Source organism: Sinohyriopsis cumingii, chromosome 4 (assembly GCF_028554795.1).
Source record: "Sinohyriopsis cumingii isolate HCF-2022 chromosome 4, ASM2855479v2, whole genome shotgun sequence".
NCBI lineage: Eukaryota > Metazoa > Mollusca > Bivalvia > Unionida > Unionidae > Sinohyriopsis > Sinohyriopsis cumingii.
In genome coordinates, this window is record NC_142964.1 from 143,746,538 (window position 1) to 143,772,597 (window position 26,060).

Consider the following 26,060-nt stretch of genomic DNA (forward strand, 5'->3'; position numbering starts at 1 on the left):
AAAACTGTTATTCAGAAGTATCTTGCCAATCACTGTCTAGTCACCCGTTTATGGTCTGCTTTCTTTCAGATAAATCATTCCCCATGGCACAATGTCATCATCTCTAAAAAATTCAGAGCCAATACCCTGTAGGTAAGCAATGAATGTTGAAGCCAGCTCTGCCACACAATTTTTCATACCAGTACGGATGGCTGGTTCATTGAAACTATGGCTGGCATGGTTGCCAACCGTGCAGACGGTGGTCTGGTCGGTGCAGTAATGGCTGTGCCTTGGACATAGTTGGACAGATGGATCCATTGCTAAAATCACTGTCATAATGTGCTTATGTAACCTTAGACCAGGTGATATGAACAGATCTATCATTAAGAACTCCGTACTTGTAATTGTATGTAGGCATGTTAGGACAGAAAAATCTATTATAAAGACCTCCATAATTCTCAAAATATGAATTAGTAGACCTTACCAGATGGATGGATCTTTCAGCAAGATCCTCCTGACTGAGAGGGACTGGCTGGACAGCCAACTTTACTGTTTTCTGGATGATCATGGATGGCTTTGGTAGTAAAAGATGTCTTAGTTGAAATCCCATGCACCTGGACTTGCTAGACATATATGGGGACTTGAGCCAACTGGGCTCCCAAAAAAAAGGGGTTACACTTCCCCACTGAATCATAATTACTTGTAGAAATGTTAACATTTTGTGTCTACACATTCTTTCATTGTCTTGGTTGACTTTTTCCAAACCTAAGTCTATACACACTTGGACCACTTGGCTCACACACCGAGTGGTATTGACAAAGTACATTTCGTACATGCAAGACATTAGAGTGTCTTCCTTAACGTTGAACCTGTTGTATTTATTCACTTCATCAACAGGTTTCACTGAAATGACAAGAACAACATACCCACACACAAATATAAATGAACCATGCATATTTACAAGTCACTAAAGCAACACCCATTAATAACTGGACAAGCGAGCAATAGGAAGTGTTTGCAACATTAACATCCATAAACAAAAGCATGTTGTACCATGTGCTCAAACAATCAGTAAGCCTGAGAAAGTGAAACAATTTTATGAAATTGACAGGCATCTCATACGATGTTGTACAGAAACAACACTTACAAACTAGCAACACATGATGGTGGCAAGGGGAGGTAATGGGCAAGAGTTCTGTGTCTATATGAGATGGACAGGAAAAAACTAAAATATTTTTAATAAGGTTGGATTTAGGAGGTAGTGTACTTTTATTCCTGATGTTATTGTTGAGGAACCTATAAGAAGGAGAAATCTGGAAGCTGGAATTATGCTTTGAAAGCTACCCTCCCCCCAAAAATTAAAATGTATTGATCCTGGAGATAACATCACAAAATTGTCTGACTAAGCAACACACCCCTCTGAAGTGACAACACAAGGCATGAATTGACACACATAGAAATGCAACTGCTAAATGCCTTGCTATTTGTGAAATGATGGGAGTCAATAATTTATACAAAGTATACTACTTGCTCCAAATCAAACAAAAGGCCAAGTTCTACAATTCATTCTTTTATTAATGTCAGCATTATTCTGATTTCATATTTACAGAAAAGTGCATGAAAGGGTTGTGACCTGACAAATCAGAATTATTGTTCAGAGGATGACATATCAATTAGAAGTCCAGGGAAAACAAATTCAAAACTAAGACTGTTCAGACATGTTAATACTTAAAATTTTGATAGAAAATGTTAACAACTATATTTCACACATCAAAGGTCATACAGATATAACTTATTGCCAGCACAAATACCTACAGAAAGCAAAGCTCTTGTTCAACTAAAAATGTCTGACATATGCAGACTTCATGAAATAAACACAATTTGATTATTATTTTTCCTGCCCAAACTCAATGATCCCAGTAAATGGAATCATCTTGCTCCTTTATTTACAGAAAAGTCCATTTTTAAATATCATGTCTCAAGAAAGATAGGCAGACAAACCAGTTATGTCCAGTTAACTGATATGAAAATACTATAAATTCACTCTAAATGGTGCCTAGATCCTAATTGCCTGGTAACAATCCAAGCTTTCTCTTCAAGCTCTCTGGCATCTCAGGTGGTGGTGGTCGTGGGAGTTTGAAGAACACCTTAACAGAGTCATAGATGAACCACTGCAGGGCTGTAAGTGTACCAATCATTATAATCCTAGGTGTGAGACCCTTCCACATGCCTGAAAAAAAGTAATGACATTTTTATTCTCACATTTCTACAAGTCATATTTTTATAAAAGAAATACTATCAAAAGATCCATTTACAATATTTTTGATTGCAAAATAATCTTCTCACAATTTTAAACTTCTTCAAGTCTGGGCCTGCATTTACAATTGTCATCAACATCAGAGTGCATGTAAACCCTATTTTTTTTAATATTTTTTTTTTAGATGCATTTGATATAAACAGACGTAAGTTGAATTTTTAAATTCTGCTTCATTTAATTAGTGAACTTGTAATGTGTGGTGGTCACTCATAGATACTAATTAGAATCTGGATATTTTTCATATGTACCAGCTGAACAAGGTTCTGAATGACATTAGCTACATTACAACAACTCTTTTTTTTCTTTCTCTGTCACAACTCTGACAAACTAAGTTTGAGTAGCAGCATTCATACGATCAGCTGTATTTGTCATACATAGCAGCTGGATATCTAGTAAGGGACTTAATGGAAGCAGAGTCAAGTGACGTCCAATTGACTGCAGACAGGCATAATTTTCTGATGCATCAAGGACTCCAACACTTTTTACAATCTTTGAAGCTGCTGTGCCCGGCAATGTACAGCACAGGCTTGTGCCCTAAGAGTGAATCTAAGGAAGAGCGTGGATTTTATGTACACAATTTAAAACACAATTTTATGTTTCATTTAATTAACCATGTAATTTTCATTACACATATACTTAACACAAAAACAAAAACAGGGCTATCAACCTGAACTATACTTTGATTTTCATTATTGAAATTGTATTCCATAATATTCATTCGGACTGAGGTGCTGGGCTGGAAGATCCCACTAAAAAATGGAGTGGTCAACATGAAACACTTAAAGACATCTCCCCCCTACCTTCATAGCTGGAGTTACCATTGTAAATGTTATGGATGTTTAACAGTATTATTTAACACAATTAAAAGCAGAAACTTGTAGAATATAAATAAATTTTTATCAAAGGGGCTGTATCAGTACAACATACATAGGACACAGATGCAATTAAGGATTTTGTATCATTTTCATATAATCTCCGAGTAAGAAGAATAAGAATACCATGACACGTATTTAAAAAGCTGCTTTCCCTGGGAGTCATTAAAAAAAAAAAACCAAAACAAAGATATGCAAGTGACTCCTATGAACAACATCTTAGCAGAAAATAAACAGATTTAGATCCCAAATAAAACATTTCATCATAAGGGGAAACAATTTCCTTCAAATGTATGTCCGAATTTTGTATAATATATGCATAAAGATGGAAGACAGCACATTTAATTTCAGGAATCACCCTAACTTTTCTTGCTGACACTAGGGGCATAACCTATACGGATGTGTAAGAATACTTGGCATTTTGATTCATTTTCCTTGTGAACCTCTGACTACGTATCATTACTTTGTAAAAAACCTTATCTGACACATTAGATTTCTCCCATATCTGATTTTATTTTGTCACTGACTTATAAAATTGATGTTAAAGAGGAACAGACAGACAAAAGAAGTTGTAGTCATGGGGTGATCACAAACCCATCAGCCCTAACAAGACCTTTTCATTAAGGCAGTCTATTTTCAGTAAGGTGTAGCAAAATACCATGTACTACTAGTGTCAAGTTGGCAAAATTGCACTTAAAAAGTTAAGAAATATAATGCAGTGAATGAACATTATACTGAAATAAAATGTTTTGTATGTAAAGTGAACTAAGAATTCAATTATCTCCGGGTGTTTCATAACTACAGTTCCAACCACTATGTTCAATTGCTTCTTGCTATGTCTCTACTTGTAATCCTTAGCTATTATTTTTCAATTTCACAGGGTGATGGCAATTATCTATTTCACTAAGAGATGTACTCAAATCAACACATGATCTCCAATAAATGTAATTGCTGCCCTTCCCGTCCCCCCCCCAATATTCCTTTGTTTATTCTTCTGTGCCATTTAAACTTTTTAAGAGGCTAACGGTCCTTTTTGTTTTGAACATGTACAGCATTCTGGATACCACTTTTACAAAACTCTGTCACCAACATGCTTGATCATACAGACGTTTTGCATGAAAAAAATACAGGCAAATCTTCAGAGGTACTCATGCAAAGTTAGTTTTGTTCTCAGACCAACTCCAATAAAATTAAAAGTGAAACCCCTATCGAAATAAAACATGGCCAAGCCAATATCCAGGTTTTGCTGCAACAATCATTATTTCTATAATTTTGCTTTCGTTCCACAAAAGTTAGCTGATCTGTGATCATAACTATCAATTTTCTGACTGGATAAATTTTATACTGTTATGTATGTTGTCAAGTTACTTTATTATTATCAATCCAATCAACCCAATGGTCCATTTAGTTCTGGTGCAAACACACATATCATACAACAGATAGTCATGCACTGTTAAGTTGTTGCTAGTGACAGCTATTGGCTGTCAGTTCAATAAAAACATCAGATTTGGGGCACTGAGAACTTGAAGTCACCAACAGCTGCTAGTACAGCATGTACGAGGTTTTATAGAATGATGTTTCAAACTAAACTTCTAAACAAAAATGCATAATTTGACCAAAAATCAAACTTTAATTAGTTTAAAAAGAAAAAAAGTTCAGACAAATAGCAGGTATTGCAAAGAAAGATACTAGTGAATAATGGGTAATACTTCAAGCAGAATATAAACAGATCTAGAACAAAAAAAAGCTATATACTAATTGACTGAAAATGTCATTTTTTAAGACCAAAATGTAGCAACTACTTTATTCTAGCACTTATCTTGATATTGTGTTGAGAGATATACTGGACAGTGCAAATAGTATAATTGCAAATCATGGGAAAGTGCCCCACAGTAAATGATGATATGACAAGCTTCTTGGGGCCCAATGAGGAAGTGCAATAGGGCTATGAAGCATAAATGGTAACCGTCAAGTTGACAAAAATCTGTAGCAGACCCAAATTAACTTAATGGCTTACGAAGAAAACTGCCTACTGGGGTAAAATGGTTGACAGATCTGGGTTTAAGCTGTTCACAGTTCAGAATGCTTAATAAACAACAAATTGCCAAGTTTAACCTCAGCGCAACTCAGACTCAAAACTCATCTCAATCACTCACCCAAAAGTCCAAGGTTCTTGGCAACTTCAACGAAGTTGCTTCCTTTGGCTTGGTTCAACTTGGACACAATGGTGTCAGCTGGATGGGATACAATAGCACAGAACACTCCGGCTGGAAAAGAAAATATTGTGATACATGCCCGTTATTTAGTCATTGTTAACTAAATTAACAACAAAGGCATTCTGAACAAAAGGCACACTATTCACCAAAGGTTTCTAAAAATGTTTTTACACAAGGTATTAAAAGTAGAAAGTGAAACGAATGTTATATGTTTGCTGCTGTAGACAAATTCAGTTTATTTACAATTAATCCAGTCTTCAGACAAATAATGAAATTCATTTGACAAAAAGTGCCAAATGGCATCCACAAGTTGCATTTTATACCTGTGCATGACATGCACTTTCTAGTGGCATCCTGATGTTGTGCAGAGCACTTTACAAATGTAAAGATTCTTGTTTCACTTATCATAAACATATTAAACCAAATTAAAAAAGTGAAAAATGTATAGCACTTAAAATACATAAAAAATATCAAACACATGAGATGTACATGTTTGTATATTCCTCTAAGCCAGTAGTGTGAATAGTGGGAAAGATTCTATATCACAAAAGAACTTGCATTGTTTATTTTAGGTAAAAATTCAGGGGATAATACCCAAGGAAGTATTGGGATATGACTCAATTAGCAATGTATACACTGAAATTCTATCTTAGATCATCATTTAGCATAGATAAAATATTTAAACATTTTCAGTGCACAGGATATATTTCAGGAGTAGAAAAGTTTTTTTTAAAAAAATCTTGTCAAATCTGTAAACTAAGATTGACAGGCTTTAGTATTACACAGTTAGTATTCATTATGTGTTGCTCGGTTTCATGTAGTTTCAAAGAATTACTGAATTTTAAAACAAGTACTGAAAACTATTAAAGAGTTCTTTCTGCATTTTGTTTTGCTTCAGGTTTGTACAAGGATCTAGATCAGAGATGCATACGAAGAAGGAGATGGGGCTTAACATCTGTTTCTTTTGTGACAAAATACACTCAAAATAATTTTGCACTCATTCAGCAATGTTTCAATGTTTGCTGCACAATGTACAAAGTATTTCCAAGAATCAGAAGCAAATTAACAAAACCCAAAATTATAAAAATATGATTTATTGTAATATTTTCACTTTACAATTCAATTTGTGTATTGAAATCATAGCAAAATGTGGTTTTTTAGGGGGTTGTAAAACAACTTTTACACGTCATTCTTACCTGTCACTAGAATTAAGCTTTACCTTTCTGCAATGGAAATAACTCATCTGTGCTTGATATTTCTTAGAACATGTACATCTATCATGTCCAGCCTATGTCATCATCCATTGTGCTATAGCACATCCTTGTAAAATTTCATGATGTTTTGCTAATCACATACAAGTGGGGTGGGGAGACAGGCATCCAATAGTGACAAATAATACATTGGTTTTATTCACACAAAAACTATTGTACAAGAGACTGACTTTGACACAATTTAATCTTTTGTTTAAAGTCTTGTACTCACTAAGACTTGTCCCCTCATGATGTTGCATGACCCTGCATCAACCACACAACTGGACTAAACCCAATGAAACAAGAAATACTGGTCACAATGTAAACATGGTTGCATAGGATTACTTAACAAATAGATGCAGCCCCTCAACAAGTTTCATTATTGTAGGCAGGATATAATCTGCAAAGAACCAATGTGGTTATGTGCTAAATGCATGGACTTAACCAAGTGTGAATTAAAGAAATCTCAAAGTTACTCATATTACCTGTACCAAGTTGTTACTGTTATAAAACCTACTGCAAAAGTTTAGGAACTGAGAGGTGGAAGGGCTTAAGTTCAGTGAAGACATGTCCATGTAAGACAAATCAATGCAAGACATGTCTATGTAAGACTGAAGAAGTCGTAAGAATGCAAGACATGCAACAAATCTACAAGACATGTGCTGACACAGATCCTGATGGCACACATAACATTTCTTCACTACTTACAATGGAAGCAAGCTAATTAGATGAGAAACCTAGACACCAAAAAAGTCTATTTAAAGAAAAAAAAGAAAAAACAGCTGATGAAGAACCTAGACTATTTTTGAAACTAAAATGCTTTTTTATAATCTTATCATCATAACCTGCACTTACCTACAAGGTCCTAATGCCATAATGACTGTCAAATTAACCGATTTGTTTTATAAAACAAACAAAGAACTTCAAAAGTTTGATACAAATAGTACATGTAGCCATTATAAGTGGCCGATTTGCACAAATCTGCAAAGTTAGTCATGATTGATCAAGATGTTTTGTAATACATTCAAAGAAGCAAATATCAACGAAAGACTGGCAATACCTTATTAAGCTCATTTAGCTAAGTAAGCAAAAGACTATAAAAGACTATTTTAGGGTACCAAGACCAATATTTTCATAAATATTACTACAATATGAAATCTAATACATACAAATAAACAATACTTGTCATTACAAACAGTCTGAGAACATCTAAAATCTCTAAACTGTTTTGGTCTTTAGTATAAATTTTTCCTATTTCTGACAGGACTCGACATTAAAATATGAAATGGACAAAACATACCGATGTAACCAGCAACAAATGTGACCATCAGCTGCTCTCCTTTGTTGCATTCACTCCTTGGTTTAGGCACAACATATTTATACAAGGCCTCTAGTGTTCTCTCAAAGCAGGCAAACTTCATCATGGTGTAAGGGATCTGACGTGCCCACAATGGAACAATACCCTTATAGAATCTGAAGAAAACAAGTGCACTTTGTCAGGTAATACAAAAGCATAGAATTGATGTTCTATACAATACATTTCCAGAAAATTTGCAACTTAATAATACCTCCAGTGGGATTTGTGTGCAAATGTTTATTTGTATTCCAGACCTGCCAACCCTGACATGTCAGTCTCAGTAAGGAGTTGATTTCCACCACCACCACCCCAACCCACCCCGCAAGATCTACCAGTTTCAGTAAGGTGTAACAAAATATCAATAACTGCTATTGTAAAGCCGGAAAACGTAATTAAAAGTTTGATGCATTGACGATAAACATTATGTTCAACTGAAGAGTTTGTAAAGTACGTGTAGACTTTATTTACCACTAGTACAGTTGCAAAACTCTAGTTCCAAACAGTGTATCCCCCAGGGGTGTAAAATTGAGGGCACAAAAAACCCCAAGGTGTCAAAACTGGGGGTCAAATATGTACTGACAAATTTTCATACGACTCGTACTTTTTCAGCTTGAAATAGGATATTGCAACTTGCACAACATTCTCTCTCTTTCTCTAAACATACAAATTGACCAACATGCACAGTTAACAAACAAATGCATTGTCCATTCAAAGAATAATTTTATTAGTTCATTTTTCTTTTAAAGTCATACTTTTAACAGTCTCCTCAACAATATTATAGCCCAATACATTACATATAAGCCAATACAAAAAGCCAAATAAATCTTTTTAACCAAATAGGAGTTAATTTACTGCCTTTCATCAAATGTGTACTATCATAGGTTTCATTCTACTTTGTCCTAGAACACATTTATCCAAATATCAAGGAGGATAGTGATTCATCTTCTTTCTAATAAGTTACACTTAAGATGAAACCCAGATCCAAATAAAACACATATGAACCAATTATCCTGATTTTTTGGCAGTTATCATTTTTCTGTAGTTTCTGCTAGTATGCCATGTATTTTAAGGGTAATTTTTGTAAGACAGCAAAATCTTAAGAGTTGACAGGTCTGGTGTTCTGTATTTGTGATCATAAGTATGTGCATCAGAAATTCATAATTGATAATCGGTTCCACTTAAGCAACTAATAACTGATTATAATCGGTTACTAAGAGCAAGTTTTAATTTCTGTTTGGTATACAGTTATATCTTTGATCAAGAGTTCAAGATGTTAATAAATGTACAGGAGTAATCTCTTTTAATGACATGTATACTTTAACCTGATAATAATATTACATTTTTGTCTAATGTATCACATTTTATTTTTGTTCTAGAGCTTTGTTAAATGAATGCAACTTTTTATGGCTGATAAGTCATATGTAACTGAAATACTGCTACAAACCCCCAAAATTCTCTCAGACATATGTGATGTCTCTATAACTTAATTTTAAGTGTAGAAGGACATGGTATTCTTGTTTGTCAATGTTTACAAATACTACAAATGATGTTGCATTCAAACTGAAAGAATGCATCAAAATGTCTTTAAATTTATTAACTCAACAATTTAACAACTTTATTATGTAATAATGACTAAATGTTCCTAATTATAAAATTTTGCACCTATGAAAAATCCTATGGTTTTATATTTGTAGTTCTGAGTGGAATTAATAAATTTCAGGTCAGCTTTAGTGGCTGTGAGTGTTACTAACCTTTGTGCTTTGCATACAACTAAAGAGTAGTCTCCCTTTATGGACAATCAATTATGGAGTTCACAATCGATTATCTTAATGGTTCGCTCAACGAACTAATGATCAATTATAATCGATAATCGGAACAACACCAATATATATGCTATCAAATATACAGTGATTAGAATAAAAACAAAGTATGGTATTCCCAAATACATCAGGCCAGATGGTGGTAATGAAGAAATACAAAATCCTGCCAACTTGTGTTAAAAAATGGAAAACTTTGTAAAAATACAAAAGAGCTCTGTTTACTGCTTGCCCCTTTACACAGACCCGACAACCCTATCTAGACTTCAGCCAAGGCAGTTGAAACTGTAGCTGTAAGAGAAGATTTCAGTGAGATGCAATAAAATTTTAAGCATTGGTAATGTATACATGGAAATGTGCATTAAAAAAGTTCAGAAGTGTGATTTACGACTAATGCAGCAAAAGCAAACACAAAGTTCAATTGAAGAGGCTTTTGAACTACACGTTGACCATAATTAGCTCTAGCAGTTTTAGAAATTGCAGTTCCAAACTCCATGGAGCTCAATGGTTTCTTGCTAGATCACTTCAACTTGATGTAATCTTGGGGTGGGTGGGGTGTATTTGTTTCATCTTCAATTTCAAGTAGTAATGGCAATAGTCTCTCCCATTATGAGGCATACATCAAATCAACCCCAGATGTCCACAAGAATATCAGTATGTTCATATTTCCATGCTGTTTAAATGTCTCACTGTCCCTTTCAGCTTCAAAGTTTTTTGTACATTGGTTGAGTGTGTGTGTGTGTGTGTGTGAGATTTGGATTTTTAATGTAGCTTTAAAAAATTTCAGTCCTATTGCTATGATGTCTGCAATGTGGCAGTTTATAGCGATGCCTAGCACTGGGGCATCATGTCGCATGATGTCCCACCCAGTCACATTATCCTGACACCAGGCCAACCAGTCTTAACACTAACCTCTTAATGCTGAATGCAAGCGAGGCAGCTGTTAGTACCATTTTTATATGTCTTTGGTATGACTAGGCTGGAGATTGAAACCATGACCTCCCGCATCCGAGGCAGAGGATCTAACCACTAGGCCACTGGAGCGGTCATTTGTTGACATCTCTAGAAAATGCAATAAGCACCAGCTTGATCATGCAGGTATCCTGCATGAAAAATGGGGCAGTTACAAGCAACTGAGGTACTACTGTCAAAGTCAGACTGGTACCCTGACCTAACCTATAATGAAACCCAGATCTAGTTTCCAAATGTAACTGCAAGGACCGTATTGTCATGAATTTTGCAAATAGATAGGCCTCAAGTCTGTAAATGAAGGGTCATTTCGACAGACTTACAATCAAATTGCATAGGTCGGTTGAACTGCTTAGCTGAAATAGAACTTATGACCACATTCTGAACTTGTCTTTTAGTTTATGCAATAAATCTGTATAATCTTGCAATGTATTTACATGAATGAAATATTTTATGGAAATAAGTGGTTGAGGCTTAGGACAAATTTACGAAAGGTCTATGAACAATTTTTCCAATTTCATGCAAACAAAATGCTGGCACAGATTGGGGCGGGGGGGATCCAAACTATATAACTATACTGTTTTAACATACCCATTCAAGCCTTCTTCTTTCAGTATCCTGGGAAAGCCCTCACGAAGTGTGGTGCTCCACCCAGGCTGAGTCTGAATTCTAACTTTTACTGACTCCATGGGACAGAGGGCAATATCGGCAAAGAATTCTGCTGAAGCACTGGCTGCCAGGTACAAAGACGTTCGCCATAAATAAGCATTCTCCTGCAAATTAGTAAATACTCATGTATATATACTATAAAACTTCTCCAGTTGTCAAGAGGGTTGACAAACATTGGTACATACACATGTAGATATACAGCACAGCTTTTAAAGTTGTCATGAAGGTTGATGCAAATTATTATATACCCACGTACATATACTGCACAACTTTTAAAGAATTGTCAAGAGGGTTGATGCATAAAGGGTTGTTGCCAAGGTTGTAAAAAGTAAAAACAGGAGGGAATAATTTACTAAAACATGTCGACAGATGACCATTACATTTATCCTTGGTAAAACTGGATATGGCTCCTTTTTGTCTGATGCATGATGATCAAATTGAATTGGTTATAACAGAAATTAGGTATCCAATTCATGTGTAATTTTCATAGTTGTGTGGGTACATTTTTTCCATCTAAAATGGAGTTAACGATAAAATCTTAAAAAGTATTAAAAAAATACATTAAGTATAAAATAATCCTTTTCCTGTTTAATATACGAATTCTTTACACAGTGACACATAGTCAGAAAGAAACACTAAAATCAGCAATGACCATGTCTAACTCACTGTCAGTTTCTTACAAATACTGTACAAACGTTTCTCTTTACTCAACATGAAATCTTGAACACAATTAAATGGCTTCTACACAGTTCAAACTATCTTTGCGGCTTGGTCAAGGCATGTGTATTGGAACAAAGTCGGAACACAAGTTACCCATGAAAATGAATCTAGGGAAATTAACAAAAGAACAAACTCATATCATGAAACATTCTACACAGACATGGGCACAAGAAGAGGTGGTTCAACATTGCTGATGCATCCATGAAGTGCAATATGACTCACCCCTTAAATATAATTACCTACTTTTCACTTGGAATTTAAGTGGCATAATGGTATATATATGAGGTAAATTCTGCTACCCAAATCTATTCAAACAGACCAACAATTAGGCCTGGAGAGCCCAAGGACTCAACATTACTAAAAGATAATATTGGTGCTACAGCTTAATAGTTGAGGAAGCATAGAAGACAGTTTCCTCATGCATAAACTGCTATCAAGACAATGTCAAAAGCTATCCAAGAGTACTTCTGGTGCTGTTGCGACTAGCTGCTGTTGTCCTAAGCAATAAAATTTAAAGCACTTATAATTCTGCTTAACAGATGTTAATCTAAACTCTTATTTCTTTCAGCACAAAACAAATTAATCAAGCTTGTCTGCAGTGGAAATGGCTTGGTTTTGATTTTGCTGCTTTCTATTACAGACGACTATAAAGACGCTTGATCTTCTGAACCAAATATGCTGATTGTGTGTGAATGAAATTGGCGACTAAAAGTGATGAAAGTGAGATGGGATTACATAGTCTGAGTTTCCTATGACCCTTCAAACCCCATCTGAGATATTCTGGCATTAATGTTGAGGTAAGTAGTCAGAGCCAAATGGATATTGAAAAGTTGAGAATCTGCTACCACCTGGAAAAAGCCAGATTCATAAATCATAGAGCACTTGTCAATGATGTTTTTACTGGCAACACAGGACTAGTGAACTGACATGTGCTCTCTGCTTCGTGAATCTGGTTTTCTTCAGATTGCTGCAAGAGTGACAGTTTTCTGGTTGTTGTTCTCTGAATAAATTTGCTTAGAATTAAATCTGCTTTAGTTCTTTTTGCAAACATGTGACTTTTCATGTAAAAAATTTTTCTTCATGTTTTGAACAACAACATTGGAAAGGGGTTCATCATTGATAACATATACCATTAGAACCCTGTGGTTGAGAGATTTGTTTAGTCATGTCACTAATCATGCAAATGACGACTACCAGGTTGAGTTTTATCAATGCTCTAGTTTCATCTCACATATCAGCATATTAAAGACATAATGAATGTTACAACCACAATTTCTGAGAAAATAATCTTTCAATCTATATCATGCAGGTATGGCTTGAAATAAGGTTGTTTAAGTTTGTTAGGCCCACTAGTAAGTGGCTACCATATTATGCCAATGTGCTGTGGTGGCAAATTCCAACTTGTATCAATAAATCTCAAAATATCTAATATGGGGTGACAAGGGTCAGAGAAAACCCTAGTTCATGCAAATGATTACTATGCACTAATAACACTGGCCGATTAGCATTTGTAATGGTAAAATTCGGCCTTGTACCAACTTTTTTTGACCTTCCCAGTATAAATTACCTATAGTTGTGCGACCCTAGCGGAACCTGAACACTTTGTAACAATAAATAAATAAATAAATATGATTCTTTTCAAATTAAATCTAAATACAACAATGAATACATCTGCAGAATGAAAGTAAACAGTAATAAGAATAGAAATTAGGAATGAATCAATGTTTTCTTCTTCCTCATATACATCCACGTGACTATTAAGACTGATGCAATACCTCACACACAACTTATGTTGCAACACAATCAAGATGACTTAATAGTCCAATGGGAAATTACCCCAAGATGAAAATATGCTTATTATACAGAACACAAGCGCAAATAAACAACCTATTTACAGCTCAATATCTTAAAATAATCTACACTCATGGACACAAATTAGGTATGTAATATGTTTACACATTCATTTCATTCAACAATAATGGTAAAAAAATTAAACAGTGTTATGCTTAATTTTATATACAAAACACTGTTGACATTAGAGATGGGACAAAGCACTGATGGATCAAGAGTTAAAATCCACAGATTTGCATAATGATATATACGAAGTGTTACTGATTTCCATCAGAAGCAAAGTGTTTGCTAGGAAATTAAGTCTTACCCAAAGTTCACTTTCATCTATGAAAAGAATGCTAGACATACTATTAGATTTGAGAATCAACTTTTGTTGAATGTATAATTATCAATCAGTTAATACCTTGCAAACAACAAATTGCACACAACTGTCACAGAAAGAATGCCGATATTTCAAGTACGAAAAGGTCAAAATAATCTATGTGTGACTAGAATCTAAACACAGTAAAAATAAGGACAAGATACAATATGGGTTATGTTAGAAAACTGCCAGTAGCTTCCCATGGGTCAGTGGTTCTTACCAGGCTCTTCCTCCACAAGTTATATTAGCTGCCATGTATTGCCTATTTTGTACTTACAAATGACATTCAATCCAAAACAACTAGTGCAGTAAAGAAGAAAAAAAGTTTACATATAAGAATTGCATCCAAATTAATAAAACTGTGAAAACGTCAACACATAAAAGTGGATATAAAAACGTAGATTGGTTTGTATTCATTTAGTGTCATCAACAATCATGATCTATTGTGTCACAGAGTGACTGGGTACAAATTTATACAAAAGACTTGTCCTCAGTGGTTGAACATTTTAAAGCCCATCATCAATGTCATACTACTGAAAGTTTAATTGCAAACTGGACTTTTTCCACTGTTTAATTTTAATATGACTCCCAATCTTTTATTCCTCCTTCCCCCAATTTGCGTGTTATGGGCAATGTGAACCACTTTTTATTTACATGGAAGCGATTGATGATTCGGCAGCTTTTATTAGCAATTTATTCTGCACTTATTGCCAAACTGATGGCATGTTAAAAATCATTAGCATTGTCAAAGACGTTATACTAAACCTCAAACGATCTATGAAATGATATGTATCAAATATGGTTAAATGTACATACTAACCTCTCCCAGCAAGTTGGAATACAAAACTTTGAAAACTTCATAGAAACCAAATTTACAGAGTCCCTGTGCTGAGTAACCAAATGCTGTAGGGGCCCAGCCTTTTCCAAGTGCCCTAAACCCTTCTTCTCGAACTGTCAAACTAAATCCACTGAAAATGCCAAGGTATTTCTTTGGGTTGACTTGTATACGACACTTCACCAGGTCAAGAGGGACAACTGCCGTGTGAGTGATGCCACAACTAAGTATTCCACCAAATCCACAGAGTGCATAGAATTTTGCTGATCCATACTCACAACTTGTCTCTTCTGAAACAGATAAATATTATATTAGGACCACAAAATATATATGTTTGGTAACATATTTACCCTGAATTTTGTTTTTCTCAAGACTATTTTTTTTTTTAATTTGCCACTTTTCATGCAGCATGGTTTAACACTGAGCAAATGTTTTTGGGCAGTATTGAAATCATCTCGTATATTCTTGATAAACATCAAATTGGTTAAAGAAAAACAATTCTCACTGGTCTGAGTTAACATGCTCAGTAAGATTTTTTTGTGTGGCTATGGCCTTGGAGCCTGAATCCTGATATCAATGCTAGAACTATGCTGATCTTGTTTTAGATAATATCAAGATACATATATAACCACATGCAAAGTTTTGGTTGAATCCAATATCTGAGACCATAATAATTACATAAAAGTGAGTGCTGAAATTAACACACATCCCACCTCTACTGGTAATAATCCGAAGATACCCATTCTGTTACACAACACAACAATTTTATTTTAAAAATCATAACAAAGTTTCATGCAGATAATTTATATTCTACATAAATATTAATTATAATTAAACTATCTTCAATTAGCATACTCATTCACAAATGTGATCAACGATAGAAAGACACATGTTTTATTAATGAGAAGCTAGTGTCAGATTTTGCAGTTAACTTTCAATTTCTGAACTGGAACTGAGATTTCCTCACAGTAGACATGAAGTTTCACTGTTACTTGCATTGAAATCATGGCATCACTATTTTACAAACAGCCAAAAATTATAGACTTTTGACATGACAGTTGTTTCAAAAATTAAATGCTCCATTTAAAAAAAAAATATCTTGTGATGATTATGAATCTAAATAACTAGTCGGGTTCGCTGATTATCATACTCTTTGCATTGTTTTCCACTATAGCAGAGAGCATGGATCATAAGGATTAGGGAATCAGCCTACTCAACAACAACATAAAGAAGTGATATAAATTGCAATGTTTTCATGTACATGTGAAAGATTGTTGAAACCAGTTGGAATAATGTTAATGATTCCTCAGCGGTTGGGTAACCTGAAAATAAATGTCATTTTTAAATGAAAAAAAAAATGAATAACTTCATTAGAAAAAGCACTTTATTGACAACTATTTCCAACTTGATTTTAAAATAATTATTAAGCTATTAAACAGACCAGTTTGCTCTCCACACAGTGGTCCAGCAAGGATGGTATCATCTCATTTTGTCATGGAGGGCCCTCGATAACTCTCACCTTCGTTTATAGTGTGGTCTATGCTTTTGGACCCTGCTGTGCGCGAGATATCGAGGGACAGGTGAAATTAATTCTGCTCTAATAATATTTTGGTTCATATTTATAATTCTCTACAACAACTTCTACATACCTTGCTTTCAGTTATACTTGAATAAGAATTACTGGGTTGACATGCGGGTGTCTCCTACGTACAGATACATAAACCAGTGACTTTGCAACTTCAGTTTTGGTGATGTAATATATGCATGGTTCAGAGGGTTAGTGCTTACAAGCAAGTGATGTGTACTGTAACATTCATACCTAGGTTTGAATCTCCATAAAGTACAAACCAAAATCTCTAACCTGAATAATATTCATTCATATTTAAATATTCTGTTAATGTCATCAAGTTTTCTTCTGTAGGAAACAGTTGCAGCTGTTTGGTGTACAGGTATATTTCTAATATGACCACTTAACCATGTATCTTAATATTTCTTTTGACACTTCTTGAAAGTTATTTTAGGTGTTTCATTGTTAAGATAAAGTACTGACTTATATGTAAAAACTGGGGAAACTTTTATCAATGAAGAACTTAACAATGTTAAAGAGGGATGGGGAATCTACTACCGTATGTATTTATATGTATATTGAAACTTTGTTACTTTTTTTTCGAGTGTCAGTCAGTACAGTTGTAGCTCCTCCTAAAATGATCACTGATAATGATTCATTCATTATAATTCATGATAATTATTTTTTATTTAATTTATAAGAAAGGCAGTGTATTCGTGTTTTTTGCTGATATGCAACAGTCTTGTGTATCTCTGTGTAAACTTTTTAATCTTACGTAAAGGCTAGTTATGGCAAATCTGTCTAGTTACAAATATTGTTCCCTCTGGTTTTTACATACCATAGAAATATAGCACAAAACTTTTGCTGTCTTCTTCTGGGAAGATAATAAGAATCAACAACAGAAGAAAAAATTATTTTGCAAAACTAATTTATATAGCAATTATCAGCATACAAATTTTTGTGGGGAAAAAAATAATTGGAAAAAAATGCACTTCAGTTACAAAATGCACTCAAATAAATCTACTTAAACAATTATTTATTGTATATGAATTTTAAGAGTATCAGAGTCACTGAAATACAATGTCATTTAGCAGCACATAAATTATGCGAAATTTGTTTTAAAATGATGTTTGAATAGAATAATTGTATCATGAATTTAATGTATGTTTAAGGATTATGAAAAAAAGAAATGCACATAATGTAACAACACTTTACTCTTGCAAATCACACTCGTAAATTTAAGTCTCATTCAAAATATCTACTTGGATAAGTTTCACATTGTGTTCACTTAAAACATTTTTTTCAGTTAAATTATACGTTTTGCATTAATTGCCCGTTTTTTTTTAATGTTCTTCCCTATCAGACGTAGTTCAACCAATTTGATAACTGCCAGATAATTTAGTAAATTACCATATGGTTGAGAGTTATATCCCTTTGCACACATGTGCATAGAAATTACACTACTTGTTAAATCCACGTGAAATGCAAAGTTGTAGTTGTCATTATTTGCTTGATTCAACATTGTAAATATCAGAAGCAGAGTACGTAGTTTGTACCTTCTATGTACATATATGTGTAGTTGCACATCTACCCGTTTGCTGAGAACAGACTTGATCACGAACTGGAAATGACTGGTGAGCAGGATCATCTTTTACACTAACAACTTCTGTTTGGTGTAAAACATAGACAATAATGGTGTTAGGACCCCCTGGTGACAATCAGGTTTGAAATTATAAATCAATCAATGAGCTAAGTTCTGTGCATTTAAAAAAATATCATTTAAACTTTTCTTTTTTCAAATCACAACCAGGGAGGTATATTTACACTATAGTATTATAATGCATTTTAAAGTTGGTTTATGGTTAGTCCTACAATGTGAGACATATCAGAAGTTATTTATGTTTTAGTGCTATGTCTTACTACACAAATAATGGCCTTGTATAGTGTGTTCTGATGTCGGATTCAGCAGTCAAAGTTTCAGGCATATCTCACCCACTTGGCAGCCCATATCGACACTCTTCCACAAATTGATAGGTAATTAATATTAATACTGTACTGTTTTTATCCTGGTGGAATCAAAATCTGACACAAGCAAATGGACGCATTTTCATGTTTCACTGACATACATTTGAATTTGTTGCAATGTGACGGTAGTCAAGGTATGCTGAAGTATGTTCATGTTAGGGATTTGTTTCTTGAACAAAACGAAACATTGCTGACAGTTCAAATAGGCATATTTTTATTTGTTTCGTTAAAGAATAATATTTCAACTTAACCTGATTTCAGCATTCCCACTTTCATCGCTTTCAAGCCAAGTGAAATGTATGCCAACGAAACTTGAAAACAGGTCCATTTCTTTTGTGAGAATTTGAATTTATTAGAAAAAAGACACCAGGGTAAGTAAAGTCTAAAACATTATGACTTTACTTTGTAGAAAAGCTTCACTACTGGTTGACAAGTGTGTGAGATATTCCTGAAAATCTGACTTTTGTTACGGTGTTAGTCAACATCAAAACATGCAACACAGTGCCATTAGTTAGGCAGTAAGACCCAAAACATAAATATCAGCGTTGAGGTCTTTCATGTAGGACTAGTTTATGGTTAGTATTAATATTAGTACCCCTACTCCTAACTCATGGACGGGGTACTACCATAAGCATGTGTGTCAATGAAGCAAGCCGGGTGTGATTCACAACCGGTGCTTTTTAAAAAGCCTATTATCAACAATTTGAACATATTCCTTGCATATAATGAAACAGATCCAGTAGTCCTCTTATTTAATACACAAAGTATTGCAAATCATTGTAGAATAGTTGTAAAATCCTGTTTACCTTTCTTATCTGACATTTTTGTTTAGATCATCCGCCATATTTGTTTAAATAATGACTACTTCCATTCTCTACCTTGTTTGTTTGTGTGCCATATAAGGACAATGAGGCCTTATTTGGAAACGGAAACAAATCATAGTAAAAATATGGCGCAGTTTGATACAAAAATTCTGCACACATTATGTCATACAACAATTAATAACTTAGCGTAGAATATCCAAATATGGTCTGGCAAGCCTTATTTAGAAAAGGGGTCATGGCAAGAGTCTCGTGTTATCTGTCATAGCAGACACTGTGAGGTTAATCAGGGATGGTCCTGGCTTTTAAAAAGCTGTCGCCAAAAAAATCGCCAACCTCAATATTTTGTCGCCAATTTTCAAAAAGTGTCGCCAGAACAAGTAGTGTACATTTTTCCAAGGGTTAATTTAGTCTATTAATGTAACAGGCAATGAAAATTACAAAAGATGGGTTACTTAATTCTTTAATTACAACAAGCATTAACAAAATGTTACAAAGTGTTACATGAAGATCCGTCGCAATTTTAGGGCTGCCCACTTGTTGAATGCAGTTTCAAAGTCTAATTTTTCACATCTGTACGTGCTGATTCTCATGAAATTCTCGAGAGACGAGATGCAGAGTTTATTTCTGATGTCAGTTGTTATGAGGTTCATCTTACTGAATCTACGTTCACAGTCCACAGCACTGACAGGTGACACCAGTAGTCTATCAGCAGCCCCCCCCCCCCATGGCTAGCTTCACAAAGCTTGTAGTGAATTGCTTCCTAAATCCCAAGAATGATCACTGAATGCTGTATAAATTTTCTCGACAAACAAAATATGATCTCCATTCCCACGAATGAAACTTACACGAGTCAACACCTGGCAATATTGGACCGTATATATAAGCATAAATTCACACCCAATTTAGAGATTCTTTCACTCTTGTATTTTGAGAAATAAATAATTATTATTAATTATGCAAAACTGGTTGGTTTTTTTTGTGCTATTTCTTGTTTCGGAGTTTAAGTCTCAGCAGCCGTAACACTGATTGATGGCCAAAGGAAAAGAACAATGAGTAAAATGCTGCACTGGCGACAGACATAATTGTGATTGAGATTTTTCCATTTGCTTTGTATTTATACACAGTAGTCGGTACTTCAAAGGTTATCGGTTTTCTATGAAGGTTCAGCAAAACTATTGTACTGGTATATGTAAAAAAAAAAAAAAAAAAGAAAAAAACAACATAAGATTTAGCCATTCAATTAATTGTATCTGTTCTATTCACGTCTTCAGAAGTCGGTCAGTTGTAGGTATAGTGCGGTAGCATGATTGACTGTATCGCAGCATACAGTACTCAGCCCAGATGTCAGCATAAGCAGATTATGATGTAACAATGCACTGTAAAGATGGGGTTGTCAATACGAACAAAGGATTGTTTGTGTAACAGATTGATTCCAATGCATTGCTTAGTCAAGTTTGTGGCTTCCTTTCGTTCTCCCTTTTAATTTATCGAGTCCAAATCTATGATTGTATGTACAAATTAAATAACCAAAAAGTCTGTCGCCAAAAAAATCGCCAGATGGGATATTTTTGTCGCCAATAAGGAAAAAAAATCGCAATTTGCGACATTGGCGAAGCCCAGGACGATCCCTGGGTTAATAAACATGCCAATTTAATTTATCGTGTAAGGGCTTAATAAATTCAAAATAAGCCAAACTTCTTTCACAACGTAATTATACTTATGAAATAGATTTCTAGGATTATGGACGTTTTGGCCCAGGACATTTCGCCCCATTTGGTATATGGACGTTTCGCCCCGATGGATGTTTTGGCCCAGGACATTTCGCCCCACATCAATGGAAATCTCGGACATTTCTAGAAATTCACAAGCATTACACCATTGTCTTCATTCTACTTTAGGGGCCTACCGTTAAGATTTAATTTCATGCCCCATAATCCCATCACTCTCATCCATTTCAATTACATTGAGCGTGCTGTTATATCAGACAATATTTTCCTTTTTTTTCTTTCTTCATTTATGTAATAAGTCTGATCAGAAAATTAATATGTCATTTACAGTGATCATTTTCTATACAGCAGTACTTTTATTTTCACTGTTACACAAACTGATGAAAACCACTTTTACCTTTTGTAGGAAACTGGCATATCGCCACTTATCGATCATGCTGTTCATTTACCCAATCAGCGAGCATAAATTAGACAACTTAAAAGGGGGCTTTGTAATTCTAACAGTCAATATCAAGATCGTATATATGGAGTTAGGTTTATTCCTTTCGCGAAACATAAAAACTACGATGATTAAAGACTTGTGGTCGCCCGCAAAATAGCTTTTTGTATATAGTTGTGCTCTAATCTATTAAAGGCTTTTTCTTGGTCAAAAAGTACCATAGCAGCTTTTTGTCCACTATCATTTATATATTCAATAATTGTTTTTATACTTAATATATTATTTTGTATGTCTCTGCCTTTGGGACCACATGTTTGATTTATATTTATTATTTTCCCCATTTCCTTTTTAATCCTATCCGCTAAAATTTTGCTTAGTATTTTATAGTGCGTATTTAGGAGGGAGATGGGCCTCCAGTTTTTAAGATCTTCCCTATCCCCCTTCTCTTTATACAGTAGTGTTATTATCCCTTCCCTCATACTCTCTTTCGTAACATCATTTCTAAGTAAAATGTTATTATACAACCATTCTAAGATGAGCGACAACTCACCACAGAATTTTGCATAGAAGTCCGTGGTGAGTCCATCTCCACCTGGGGGTTTTCCATTGGTGAGGCTTCGAATACTTTCCACTATTTCTTTTTGCGAGATGAACTCATTACATAAGCCTTTACGTGCTGATGATATCCTCTTGCACTGAATATTTTTTAGATAGTCATCAATTTTGTAGTCTTCAATTTTTTTTAGATGTATATATTTGGGTGTAATATTCTTCAATGTATTTGAGTATTTTATTTTTATCTGTTGTTTTTTCCCCATTAATTTTCAAGGTCTCCATTATTTTTTCTCCCCCTCTCCTAATCTCTTCTCGCTTATACAGAACTTCCGCTTTTCTGTATATATGTGTGAATTTTCCCGCTCTCATTTCTGTACCCCTGATGTTTTCTATTATTTTGTTTAGTCTATCATTCAGTTTTTTCTTCCATATCTGCTGTGTTTTCCTTCTTTAACTGCCATTCAATTTCCTCTTTCTCCATTTTTAGTTTTTTAATTCTGATATTTGAAGTTTCAATAGCTATACTTCTTATTTTAAATTTAAATTTATCCCATTCTCTAATAATATCCATTTTTCCTCTTTCAATAAACCTTTTTAATTCATTTTTAATTTCGTTTATAAAATTGGGATCCTCCAATAGCTTATTGTTAAATGTCCAGCCCCAGTTTCCCCCGTTATTTTTAGCTTTAAAACTTACTGTCATGTATATAAGTGTGTGATCAGAGATCTTAAAATCAATAATTCCTGCCTGTTTGTGTGTTTCTTCATTAAAGTTTGTACACAAGAATTTATCTATTCTACTCCCTTTCTTTATTTTATATTCATATGTATATTGTTTCCTAAGTATATTTAACTGTTGGTATTCATCTTTAAATGTATGCCTATTTATTAAGTTTTCCATTTCTATCTTAAATCTTATATCATTGGTTGTTAGTTCCCCCTCCCTATCTATATTATCCCCTACTCAGCTATAGTCCCCTCCTAATATTACGTCTTCCACTGTATATCTTTCTAGATATTTTGATAGATTTCTAATAAATTCCTGTCTTGGATATTTGTTGGAAGGCATATAGAGGTTAATCAAATTTATTTTTACCAATTTTGACATGTAGTAGTCTCCCTTTAAAATCTTTACCCTCTTCTATTCTCTCCCATTGGATTCCTGGACATTGTTCAATCTACTGATTTACGTGATATTAAAACAACTAGTACCAAGAAAAGGAAAGACTGCAAGTTATAGAGCCACTGATAAATTTCCATGCAAACACGTGCACAAGCTTCTACACCAAACAATCTGTCAGACAATGTGCTTGAAGAATCATAATTTGTATCCTAAAACTCAGATTTTGATATACTAAGATCAAACATTGTTTATTTATATGTCATTGTTTTTGTTATTAGTGAACGCCATAACATCTGTGCTAAATTGTAATTTCCTTTTCATAAAAGCTTACATGACTTACTCAAAACCCTGGCTGCATCTTAATTACCTTGATACCACATTTAGTAGATTATTTAAATATGAAGATCAAAGAAGTTACCTGGCTGTAAATAAGTCCTATTAACAGTTGCTGGGAGCAATAGTGAAAGCCAGGACATTTTTTTCTTTCTGTATGGCACCAGACAGATGCACCCCTACTTATAAAAAGGTGTTTTATATATGTATATTTTCCCCAAAGGTATGTCGTTTGTTTACTTTATAAAAGAGTTTTAAACAAAAAATTTCAAAATTTTGTCTGGGCATTTATGCATTTCCCTAGTGTAATCTGTAGGGTTATTCATCCTAGTCCGGTTTTTGTCACCTTACTCGAAATCCCTCCCCATAATTTCAAGTTGACCTTGGCTAGAGGAAGGGACAGCCACTAAATCAAATTATCCATGTTATATTATTATATTTTCTTATTGGATACAATCCATCCAATGATAATTCGTCATTGTTTTATTATTTTAAATTTAATTTGGGATTTTTATTTTAAATTTAATTTGGAATTTGGGCAAACAAATGGTGTATTATATTTAAATGACAAATAAACCATAATGTTTTGTATGATTGATGATGTGTGTCGTTTCACGCATTACCATTATACTGAGACAGGCTGTACTCGAGTGAGGGTCCATACTTTATTTAATTGTACTTCTCCTGACTGGAGCAGGCCGTCTCTTTAACTATTTAGAATAATGCCAAAGAATTCAGATCACAAGGGGCACCTAATTATATTTTTGATCATTTTAAAGTAAAATTAAGAACGTGATGTAATGCTGATGAATTTCTATAAATGTCCAATATTTCCATTAATGTGGGGCTAAATGTCCTGGGCCGAAACGTCCATGTACCATGTGGGGCGAAACGTCCTGGTACCAGATTTTTAAACTATTTTTCTGACTTTAGTGATGCCTTTTTTTGCTCCATTACATGATATGGGATCAGTTCGTAGACAAAAGCACAAATGAAGTTGAGGCTACGACATCGTATCTAGTTTACGGTAGGTTTGTGGTAAATACATCGACCCTCATATATGAGAACGGCTATTTATATCGTCATTCAACAAAACTGTTTCTTATGCTGCTCGGGATATTACAACCAGTGGCAATAATAAGAATCTGGGAGTTCGAAGGAAACAAAGAATATTACATTGATGACAAATATAACATATGACCTTGGAACTTACGACGAAGCATATGATTTGGATATGGCCAAAAGGTCTTCTAAGTATGTAACTGTTATATTCCCACAGAAGACATCAATTTAGTTTGAACAGTATATATGTCGAATACCTTGAACTGCAACAGCACTAGCTGCTGCTATTGTTCTGTTTGGGTTGACTTGGGCACCTTGACATTCCGCTCGCAGAGGTGTCCCAAACGGACTGTTTTTCGCCGCTTTCAACAACGATTCAAACATCTTGCTCTGAAAGTGAAAGCAATCACCTGTCAAGTCATGAATCACAATAAACACTATTTGCATGCAATGCTAAAGTTCAATAATGCGAAATGTATAGTAACCGATAATACATACCCTTCTCAATGGCCTACACAAGTCAAGGAAAGACCGGTGCAGACACGTGAGTTGTCCACTTGGTAGCAATACGATTGGATAATCTCGATTGTGACGTCATGAACTGAATTATACATTTTTATCCGATTCGTGGAAAATATTATGGAATCGTTAGTTCGTATCATAATGTTTTCTTGTGTTAATTAATACTATTTTTTTTATAATTAATATTGTTGACAAGTACTTTCTCAAATGAAAATTTCTATCATCTTCCAGTCACCTTTCAAGGTGAAAGACGTGATACACCACTTAAAAGTATTTTTTGTAGGATTTAAATGTTATATACATTAACTAAACCAAACTCCATCATACATGTGTTTCTTTCTCTTTTCTCCTGAATGACTACACAACAGAATGCAATCTCTGTCTCTCTCTCTCTCTCTCTCTCTCTCTCTCTCTCATACCCGGTTCCGGTTCCGGTTAGGGAAAACATGTGATTTTTACTCAGATCTTATCCTTCATCTTTCCTTACAAGTGTCTAATTTCATGATTGGAGAATTTCTGAACATGAATCTTGGAAAATCATATGAAGACGTTTCAACATATTATTGGTTATAAATGTTTAGTTCTTGAATAGACGTAGTTCGGCTTGTAAGTTTTTCTTCGCTATCAAAAACGTAGGATTGAAAGGATAAAAACTGAGTCAATCACCTAA

General features: G+C 34.3%; 1 protein-coding gene across 1 annotated transcript; it reads right to left on the minus strand.

The window, feature by feature from the left end:
- Positions 1-1,533: 1,533 nt before the first annotated feature.
- Positions 1,534-25,521, minus strand: LOC149802241 (solute carrier family 25 member 3-like). The gene is made up of 7 exons (XM_089956665.1): positions 25,367-25,521; positions 25,126-25,258; positions 15,199-15,503; positions 11,369-11,550; positions 7,935-8,107; positions 5,325-5,435; positions 1,534-2,209 (listed from the first exon to the last, which is right to left on the minus strand). The coding sequence occupies exons 2-7, from the start codon at positions 25,250-25,252 to the stop codon at positions 2,043-2,045; spliced, it is 1,065 nt and encodes a 354-aa protein (XP_089812791.1). The 5' UTR covers positions 25,253-25,258; positions 25,367-25,521; the 3' UTR covers positions 1,534-2,042.
- Between the last annotated feature and the right edge of the window lie 539 nt (positions 25,522-26,060).

Bases quoted from the DNA above. Each gene is read 5' to 3' on its own strand.
- LOC149802241 (XM_089956665.1), bottom strand. From the start codon at position 25,252: ATGTTTGAATCGTTGTTGAAAGCGGCGAAAAACAGTCCGTTTGGGACA. The intron at 11,551-15,198 runs GTTAGTATGTAC...ACTAATTTGCAG, and splicing joins ATTCCAACTTGCTGGGAGAG to GAGAATGCTTATTTATGGCG. The intron at 2,210-5,324 runs GTGAGTGATTGA...ACTTTTTTTCAG, and splicing joins CAAGAACCTTGGACTTTTGG to GCATGTGGAAGGGTCTCACA.